Source organism: Sceloporus occidentalis, unplaced genomic scaffold (genome assembly GCF_023333645.1).
Source record: "Sceloporus occidentalis isolate IW3139 unplaced genomic scaffold, rSceOcc1.0.p SCAF_324, whole genome shotgun sequence".
Taxonomy (NCBI): domain Eukaryota; kingdom Metazoa; phylum Chordata; class Lepidosauria; order Squamata; family Phrynosomatidae; genus Sceloporus; species Sceloporus occidentalis.
This window is the reverse complement of record NW_028317304.1, coordinates 264,652-275,134: the sequence shown is the minus strand read 5'-3', so window position 1 is coordinate 275,134 and position 10,483 is coordinate 264,652. Positions and strand designations below refer to the sequence as shown.

The 10,483-nt window shown below is 43.1% G+C and overlaps 1 protein-coding gene across 1 annotated transcript; it reads left to right on the top strand.

Moving 5' to 3' along the window:
* Window positions 1-3,146: 3,146 nt before the first annotated feature.
* Window positions 3,147-9,985, top strand: LOC149274559 (mitochondrial fission 1 protein-like). Its single transcript, XM_089505359.1, has 5 exons — window positions 3,147-3,191; window positions 6,976-7,108; window positions 8,998-9,074; window positions 9,258-9,363; window positions 9,891-9,985. The coding sequence occupies exons 1-5, from the start codon at window positions 3,147-3,149 to the stop codon at window positions 9,983-9,985; spliced, it is 456 nt and encodes a 151-aa protein (XP_089361485.1).
* Window positions 9,986-10,483: the final 498 nt, after the last annotated feature.

Here is a 10,483-nt window from a genome sequence, read left to right as displayed (position 1 = left end):
TTGGTTACCATTGACTACAGTAACTAACGTCAATGGCATTAAAAGCAAAAAATCAAGTACACCTGTACGCCATTGTTCAATGGACCCGTTACAAGCCCGGCCGTTTACTCTACTGAGGACGATGTCTTCATAGCATGATATACCCTCTGCTTTGTGTCCTCCTAGAAGACTACCAGGTTATTATGTCATATGATGTCATATCCTTACATTCAGTAGAAAGGTTGAGGGCCAAAGCAGTAGGGGTTGGATGCATTACCCTGGGTCAGCTCCCAACATAAATATATCTGCGCATGTTACTTCTGTATGTAGTATTTATGGACATAGAGTCTCCATATATACAACTAAGGTGGCCATCTAGACCTCTGGTGACATTTTTGGGCTTCAGTCCAATGGCTAGACTTTATTATCATTTTAATCAAGTGTGAATACATTTATGGATTGTCTTAGTTTGTATAAAAGCACAAAAATATTGGGACCCCATAGACCATGAAAACATGAGTCAGCCAGAGCTTAACAACCCTGATGAGGTTGTGTATCTGAGACCACACACCCTACCATTAAAGAAAATAATTCTGATATTTATATTATTATGTCATGACGGCTATCAGTGAGCGTCATTGTCTTTCGAATCAGAGACCTCTACAAGTGGTTCCAGTGCTGGTGGCACCAGAGGGATCCGAGGTGGTGGCTTGTAATGGTGAGTGGACACGAACGGACTTTCCCCCTGAGGTTGGCTCTCGACCGCTTCGGAATAAGTAGGATTTATGAATGCTGTTAAAAAAAAAAAAAAGAGGGTATATCATGATTGTACAGCGCTACGGAATATGATGGCGCTACATAAAACAATAAATTATTATTATTATTATTATGCTCGTTACAAAGTGGCTGGAAGAGCGAAGATTTTATAGTTTACAGTAAGGGCAATAAAGGTACGGAATTCACTGCCTGGTTTTATCAGACACAAGAAATGTTTCCCCCTTAGCAGAAAAATTAGAAAAATAGCGTAATGGGGGGGGGTGCCTTCTTTTGGATTAAAAACAGAAAGGATCGGTACAAGGGTTGAGCTTGATGGATTTTTTTGGTATTGCCCCCCCTAAATTACTATATTGTAAGAATGCTTATTTTTTATTGAGTACACGGACACTAGGGGGAGCCACAATACTAAAGATTAACACTAATTCATCCATCCACAGAGAGCCATTATTCCCAGTAAAGAAGGTACTGGTTTTTGTCTCTCACCATTTGCTGAAATAAAAATATGGGTTAGTAAATCTAAACTTAATCTACATTTATGTATTTATTTAACACTATATATTAAAGCCTACACACAAAATAAACCTAAACAATGGGATTTACGGATTTAAAAAAAGTAATAAAATCTTGTATGTGAATACAATGCGAGCAGGAGTGTAAATCTCTCGGGATCTGCATGATTATTCCTCCCCAATCAGTTATCTCCTATTGTTAAGTTGCCGATTGTTGTTGTTTGGCTCCTTTGTAAGAGGTGGAGGGAGGAGAAGGGAGTCAATGTCAGGACAGTAGCAAAGGTAAGTGGCCTTGGACGTCTGAAAGCGACCCACCGAGCAGTTGCCCCGTTTGCCAGATGGCCAGTCTAAGGGAGATGGGCAAATGGGACAAAGGGTAAGACAATGTGACTTCCCAGCATCACGTTTATACTTTTCGTAAAAAAAAAAAAAAAAGAAACCACAAATGAAGAAGCCAGGCTCAGCTGCCAGCAAGTGCCGCTCCGTCTGCCCCCACCATCATTAAATGGCACTCGTTTTGTCCCCACCTTGTGATATGCCCAGTCGGGTGAAAGTCCATTTCCACGTTGTCAGGGTAGAAGATAATAGGTTGATCAAATACACATAAAGGGGAGAAATTCAAAGTTGGAGAAAGCGGTATGGATAATGACAAATATTTGGGTAAAAAAAAACCATGAGAGCTTGAAAGAAAGCGAGTATAAATTTTTAACCTCACATCCTTCTGCAAAACTGCCCCCCCTGACATCTTGTGGGACACCCCGCTTTACCTACCCATTAATAACCGCGAATATCTTCAGCACCGAGCAGCTCTATGAGGATGTCCCAAATCTTTTATCACATAAATCCCATTTCCGTAATAAAAAACCCTCTGGTTTTACAACCCAAACAAAAATGTCACGTGTTCCCTCCCCGGGTCTTTAAGCCGGTCTTAAGTTCAGGACTCTAACAGACGTGACACCCTGAGGGGAAGTCAAAGGAATGCCACGTTTTGTTTTTGAGAATTCCAAAAGAGTTTCAGTGATACCCCTGCGCCTTAAGGGTTAATACCAAGGACGGGCAGAAAAAAAATCATTTTTTGTGGAGTGGTGCAATATATATATATATATATATATATATATATATATATAATACATATTTTTTATTGCAAGACGTCTTTCTATAATTGCACCTTATTTTGCACGTAAAAAGCTTCTTCATTCGGACTCTACCTCGTGAGAGCTCCATAAACCGCATTATTTGCACATATCTATTGTGCGCCTGCTCTTTAAGTGCGATTCTTAAAAATATTTTTAATGGTTTTACTTACAAAGTTACTGTACCCACCGGCGTAACTACAGGGGTAACTACGGAAGCCGTGACGGGGCCCGCTTTGGTTTTATTGGCCCCCGACTGTATAAGGGACGTCTGCCGAGGAACTTGAGCCCTGCTGTCAGGACTGTGTAGGAACATTTTGGGACTGTTAGCATTTATGCATTCTGAATTCCTGTATATTGACACTTTCTTGTGCTTTCTGTTTTGTTTTTTTTTGCAAATAAAATTAATAATATAGAGAAAAATGTCAATTGTTAAAAAATAGTAACAAAAATGTGTCTACATACAGCAAGAAACTTTATTGCTGTATCAATGAATTGAATGAAACACATACAGCAAGTGACGTACGTCATCATTACACGATCTGCCAGCAGACAGGAAGCGCCTGCCAGTACCAAATGTGGCCGCCCAGTTGTAGCGATTCCAGATTTAAACATGGCTGCCGGGCAGCGCGCAGAGATGACCGTACCCAAGATGGCCGCCGCCGCTTCACGCTACGTAGTGACGAGTGACGTTTCCGCCGCTCCTGACTGCGCGTTGGCCGGAGCTTTGCTGGTTCGTGTGGCTGGGATGGAGACCGTCCTCAGCGACCTGGTGGCGGTGGAGGATTTAGTGGTAAAGGGAAAGGGGGTGTTGGGTGGCGTTTGTGATGTCAGATGAGCGCGGAGTGACGCAATGACAACTTACAGCGGGTTTGCACGTCTTCTAGGGCCTGGCAGCATTAATATGACGTCACTGGGTGCAGGAAGGTAACCTGTTTGTTAGGGGGTGATTTGTAGGTCCCCCCTGCCGCTGCCAGGTTGTTTTGGAGTGGCGTCATTTCAGCTACTGTACATGACGTAATTTAATTCTAATACACTGGGGTTTATAAGGGGCTGGTGTTTTTGCCATTAAAATGTTAGGTCGCCCCAAGGAGCTTCCACCCTCGCCTTTTTAGCCCAGTGCCCCAGAGCTGTTTGTGCCGGCAGGATGTGCCCTCATACCCATGATGTCATATGTGGTCAGAGGTCTGCTGTAGACTAGGTGACTGTATTGGCTTCCTGCTTGTCAGTATTTTGAATATTGTAACCCGGACACCAGAGTAACCCCCCCCCCTCGCGACACGGTGTGATGTCACTCTGCCACTTCTGCCTCTGGGTGTATGTGGTAATATAACCGCCCCCTAGCCCTCTATACTGTAATAATATAACCCCCCCCCCGCCCTCTATACTGTAATAATATAACCCCCCCCGCCCTCTATACTGTAATAATATAACCCCCCAGCCCTCTATACTGTAATAATATAACCCCCCCCGCCCTCTATACTGTAATAATATAACCCCCCCGCCCTCTATACTGTAATAATATAACCCCCCCGCCCCTCTGTACTGTAATATAACCCCCCAGCCCTCTATACTGTAATAATATAACCCCCCCGCCCTCTATACTGTAATAATATAACCCCCCTGCCCCTCTATACTGTAATAATATAACCCCCCCTGCCCCTTTATACTGTAATAATATAACCCCCCCCGCCCCTCTATACTGTAATAATATAACCCCCCCTGCCCCTCTATACTGTAATATAACCCCCCCCCAGCCCTCTATACTGTAATAATATAACCCCCCAGCCCTCTATACTGTAATAATATAACCCCCCCGCCCTCTATACTGTAATAATATAACCCCCCCGCCCCTCTGTACTGTAATATAACCCCCCAGCCCTCTATACTGTAATAATATAACCCCCCCGCCCTCTATACTGTAATAATATAACCCCCCGCCCCTCTACTGTAATATAACCCCCACACCCTCTATACTGTAATAATATAACCCCCCCGCCCTCTATACTGTAGTAATATACCCCCGCCCTCTATACTGTAATAATATAACCCCCCCGCCCTCTATACTGTCATAATATAACCCCCGCCCCTCTATACTGTAATAATATAACCCCCCGCCCTCTATACTGTAATAATATAACCCCCCGCCCCTCTATACTGTAATAATATAACCCCCCGCCCTCTATTCTGTAATAATATAACCCCCCGCCCTCTATACTGTCATAATATAACCCCCCGCCCCTCTATACTGTAATAATATAACCCCCCCGCCCTCTATACTGTAATAATATAACCCCCCCGCCCTCTATACTGTAATAATATAACCCCCCCGCCCTCTATACTGTAATAATATAACCCCCCCGCCCTCTATACTGTAATAATATAACCCCCCGCCCTCTATACTGTAATAATATAACCCCCCCGCCCTCTATACTATAATAATATAACCCCCCTGCCCCTCTATACTGTAATAATATAACCCCCCCAGCCCTCTATACTGTAATAATATAACCCCCCAGCACTCTATACTGTAATAATATAACCCCCCGCCCTCTATACTGTAATAATATAACCCCCCCTCTATACTGTAATAATATAACCCCCCGCCCTCTATACTGTCAAAATATAACCCCCAGCCCTCTATACTGTAATAATATAACCCCCCCGCCCTCTATACTGTAATAATATAACCCCCCGCCCTCTATACTGTAATAATATAACCCCCCCGCCCTCTATACTGTAATAATATAACCCCCCAGCCCTCTATACTTTAATAATATAACCCCCGCCCTCTATACTGAAATAATATAACCCCCCCGCCCTCTATACTATAATAATATAACCCCCGCCCTCTATACTGTAGTAATATAACCCCCCCGCCCCTCTATACTGTAATAATATAACCCCCCCCGCCCCTCTATACTGTAATAATATAACCCCCCCGCCCCTCTATACTGTAATAATATAACCCCCCCGCCCTCTATACTGTAATAATATAACCCCCCTACCCCTCTATACTGTAATAATATAACCCCCCTGCCCCTCTATACTGTAAAAATATTTATGCTTTATGGCAGTGCTAATGAAGTCCGTTCCTCCATAGACTTTCATTAGTCAGAGTCCGGCTGGGTGATTTATACCGAGCCATTCTATTGTTCCCCACAGGCAGTATGATAAGGAGTCGGGGTGTTTAGTAGAGCGGGGATCAGATTACAGAGCGGGGATCATACAAACGGCTGATATGCGGATGTTTGAAAACATTATATTATGGGGCAAAAACTACGACTGCTTTAAAAAAGAAAACAGAGGGATATTTTTTGCCGGTTTCTTCCTCGTTTGCTTCTCTGGCCCGCGGTTTTATTCTGTGGCCGCCGTGGACTGGCGCTGAGGGTCGGATTCAGTACGCGGCGTCCGAGTTTGATAATAAGATTCCATCTTCCGTTAATAATCTGCGTTCTGTTAGTGTAAGGAAGCCCCGGGGAGGAATAAGCTGCTTGCGGCGTGGTGAGATCAGACACAGGCAGATGCCATCAGGCTCGCCGCTCGTCCGATTCACGGAATCCAGAAGCCGCAGCTTTCTCTTGTAGCCACTAAATGTCTTCAGAAGCCCACAGGCTGGGGTTTATTCACTTAATGGTGTTTCACCAGGTGTCTCCAACAAAAGGCCCCGTATAATGTATGATTTAAGTCAGTGAGAAAATGCAGATGTTTCTCCCGCCTCCCTGACTGCAGCTCGGCGTCCCCTCTTTCTTCTTGTTCGTTCTTCGTCTGCTCGTTATTTTGTTAGTTGAACTTCCTCTCTCCTGACAGTAGATGGCGCTGCTGGCATATTATTAGTATACATACAATATCGGATAGAACCCGCCTGCAGATCGTCCCCGCTCCCCCCCGTCTAACCGCCCCGTCCCTCCCGCTGTAATGACTCGGACCTTAATCAGTCGTTGGTCTCGTCTTAGATTCAGGAGCCGTATGTCTGTCCCATGCATGTTTAATACCCTCACTTTATTACCCTCTACCACTTCTGCCGGGAAGTTGTTCCACCTATCTACCACCCTCTCAGTAACGAAAAAAACTCAAATGCTATGCATTAGAATTTATTTTGAGGACATACTTCATAAAGTCACACAATTTATACAGTGTACAGTGTTAACCCTTCCCCTGTTCCGTTATTATTTATCCGGGGGGGGGGGGGGTGCCGTTGCTAAGTGTTGGTCCTCACCGTGTGTATACAGACGGGGTGGCCGCTGCCAAATGTTTGTGTGCCGACACTTGTCAGGTGATTGTGTGAACAACGCATCAAAACACGCCGGCTGAAGATGTGGCATGTGCCGACGTTAACCCTTTCCGTGCGACGCACGCGGAGAAGGTGGGGCGTCCGATAGAGATAGAGGGCCGCTGTGCTGCCGGAACGGGGGGCTTTCTGTTCAACACAAGTTCTGTACCTTTAGTTATATATATTAAAAAAAATATGCGGGGTGCGCAAGGGGGTCCGAGCAGACATGGTGATGGGACACGGAGGGTGGGGGGGGCTGTGGGGTCGGGCCCCGGGTGTCAGCTCTCCCTTTCTCTCGCCGCAGCGGTTCGAGAAGAAGTACCTGGCCGAGCTGTCCGCGGGGGCGCTCAGTAAGAGCACGCAGTTCGAGTACGCCTGGTGCCTGATCCGAAGCAAGTACTCCGACGACATCCGCAAGGGAGCCGTGCTGCTGGAAGGTGAGCCGCGGAGCTGGCGCTCTATCCGAAGGTCCGGCCGGTGCCTTCATCGAGTTATTTAGTGGTTGCCATGGAGATTGTACTAGTTTTACCCCTTGCCTAACACCCCGGCAAAACGCTGGTCGTAGGAGATACCCGCCTGCTTGGGGTGGAAATGCAGACAGAATTTTCTATCCAATTCTCCTAAAACTCTCGGAATTTGTCAAACGTGTAAATAATTATATATTTTAACCCCTTAATGACAATTGAGGGTCCTGGCACGTCAGTTGTCATTAACCCTTTGTTTTTAGGTGACGTGCTTGGACCGTCATGACTTCCGTAGGTCGCTTTCTGCACCTAAATGGTGTTGATGTAATGCCTCCCACCCCAGGAGAGCGGCTGTAACCGCCACTCGCAAGATGGCAGCGTTCTTTAAAAAATAAAAAAAAAAACACATATAATGGAGTTGAAAAGAGTTCTCAGGAGGGTCTCTCCAGACCCTCCTGAGAATCTGGCTCCACTTGCAGGTTGAATACAGGTACTGCATCCAACCATGCAAGTCAATGGAGCCTAGCTTTCTAATCACAGTGTGATTGGTAAAATACATTTCAAAAAATAAATACAATTTTTTTAAAAAATTGTAAAATGTAAAAATTTTCCACTGATGTCAGGGGAACTTTCAAGTTCCAAAAAAATGTAAAAAATAAATTTTAAAAAGGCAAATATAAATATATATATATGAGCAAGTCCTAAAGTTAGCGCTTTAGCTTAAAACAATTCTCGCATGGAAAGAGTTAAAATACTGGCATGTTAAATACCCATGGGATGTATGATTTGAATGTCCCAATTAACACCGGGGGAAGGATGACCACGCGTCTAATTTCCTATTAGAAAAATGCACACGTCCCAAATGTGGCCTTTTAGCCCGCCCCCCCCCCCCAAAAAAAAAACCTCATTGCTGTTAATGACAGCAACATTAACAAGGAGCTGTAAATTCATACCTGAAGTACAACGTGTGTGTGAAAAAAAAAAAAATACACAAAAAGATGACTACCACAAGGTTTGACAAAGACTGGTGGTAGAATTAGTGCATGGAAATGGTTAAAATACCAGCAATATATAACGGTATTAAATGGTAAAGAATAAAATTACAGCTAAACACGAGCAGCGCAGAAATGTAAAATCAGCCATTGTCATGAAGGGGTTAAGAAACGTTACTTTCTTTATTATTATTATTATTATTATTGCTATTAATATTATTGTTGCTATTATTTTTATGTATTTATTTACAAGAATAGTCAATTTTTGAGGTCCCCCCTGGCTCCCAATGATCTGCGGTGTTTCTATGTGAAACGCTCTGCAGACGGGCATTTGCTTGTCCCTCTTTTTTTTTTTTTTTTTTTGACCCGGCAGGCTAGGTTGCCACGTGCCCAATGGCAGCTCCACAGCGTTCAGTCCCTGATACCTGCGCATGCTCTGCAGGAGGTAGACCGCGAAGGAATGAAGGCGTATCTGGGGCCCTCAAACAAATGAATTTACTTTTTTTTTTTTTTTTTTTTTTAAAGAAAAATCAAGATGACCCATTTTGCCAAGAAAGTACGGAAAGGGTAAAACATGCCAGGCACCTGGGTGACGGAGATGGATAAACGCACCGCTTCATCTTACACTTATATGGATTTAATGCACTATTGCAATTAGATTTTTTTTCTTTTTTATTATTTTTTTTTGTATTTACTCTTTTATTTAGCATTGGAGAGTTTAACCTAGATAAGCCCTCCATTAGCTCTTATAATAATACTTTTTTTTTTAATAAAACACATTTTTTTTTAAAAAATGAATAATTGAAAATGTTATGCATTTTATTAAAGTTAAAAAAAAAAAAAAAATTTATATATATATTTTTTTTTTAGAACTTTTACCAAAGGGAAGCAAAGAGGAGCAAAGGGATTATCTATTTTACCTGTCTGTGGCGCATTACAGGTTAAAGGTGAGTTTTTGGTTAAATAAGCCCTTATGTGGGGGGTGGGTAGGGGTGGTTGTGCTTTGGCTTTTTACAATATAATATATATATATATTTTTTTTTTTGTAGTTATTATTATTATTATTATTTATTACTTGTTTTAGTATTGTTTAGTTATTTTTTTATGTTTTATTTCTGCGGCTATCCCAGGAGTATGAGAAAGCCTTGAGATACATCAGGACTCTTCTCAGCGCTGAACCAAATAACTCGCAGGCCAAGGAGGTGGAGAAAGTGATTGAGAAGACCATGCAGAAAGGTAACGGGGATGGGGGGGGGGGGAGGGGCTCCTGCAGGTCATAGCATGAGAGAAGCTTTCGTGACCTCAGAGGGTCCCATCTTCAGAGATGACGGCCAACCGAGGAGTGAGGAGACCTCAATACGTTTAACGATAACACAAGACGTGTCTGGGATTGTGGGATTTAGCAGAAGGTCCAGCCCTAAACTAACCCTTTACAGGGGTACTGTTCATGTACAGTGCTGAGCACACCGTGCGGTGCGTGGAAAGGATTAGGAGTTGACGGAGACTCCGCTCTCCGAAGCCTTCATGTAACGTCTCCCCTGCCCACCTCTCTCCCTCCGTGGTAAGAGAGTCACGCACCTAATCCCGCGCCTCTGGCCGGCTCGTGGCTTTATAACTCTTAAATAACGCCGGGTGGTCGCCTAGGGGCAATGTATACATTCTAGGTTCACAGCCTCTATGACATGTCATCTAAACAGCGCGGAAATGTCCCAGCGACGTCCAACATCCCTCATGCTTTTGTTTTTTTTTCCCTCCCCCCACAGACGGTCTCGTCGGCATGGCTATTGTCGGTGGGATGGCTCTCGGAGTCGCAGGGTTGGCCGGCCTCATCGGGTTGGCCATTTCCAAGTCCAAATGAAGAATTCCGCCCCGGGTCGCTTTACGTTGCACAGCTTAACCCAATAATCCGACGATGTTTTCCTTATTATAAAAAAAAAAATAAAAGTTTTAGAATTTTTTTTCATAAATATGTTATAAAACACTATGTTTTGCTAAAAATAATTTATTAAATAAATATTGTAGAATACTAGGAATTGTCCGAAGTATTATGCGTTGAACCAACTTTTTGAAGTTTAGCAGTTTGTGTTGAACGGCCGCCTGAGGCTTTTTTAATTAATACTTTAAACTTTAACAATATTATACTTTATAAGATTTATCTGCCGTGTTGCATTTTTTTTTCTCATTTTGAGCCAATGACGAGCTTTGTTAATATTAGAATATATATATATATATAAAATATATTTTTGGGGGGGGGTTGAAATATATATATATATATATATATATATATATATATATATATATATATATATATATATATATTTCAACCGCCTCAAAAAAAATATTATATATATATATA

Bases quoted from the DNA above. Each gene is read 5' to 3' on its own strand.
- LOC149274559 (XM_089505359.1), top strand. From the start codon at position 3,147: ATGGAGACCGTCCTCAGCGACCTGGTGGCGGTGGAGGATTTAGTG. The intron at 3,192-6,975 runs GTAAAGGGAAAG...CTCTCGCCGCAG, and splicing joins TGGCGGTGGAGGATTTAGTG to CGGTTCGAGAAGAAGTACCT. The intron at 7,109-8,997 runs GTGAGCCGCGGA...TTTTTTTTTTAG, and splicing joins GGGAGCCGTGCTGCTGGAAG to AACTTTTACCAAAGGGAAGC.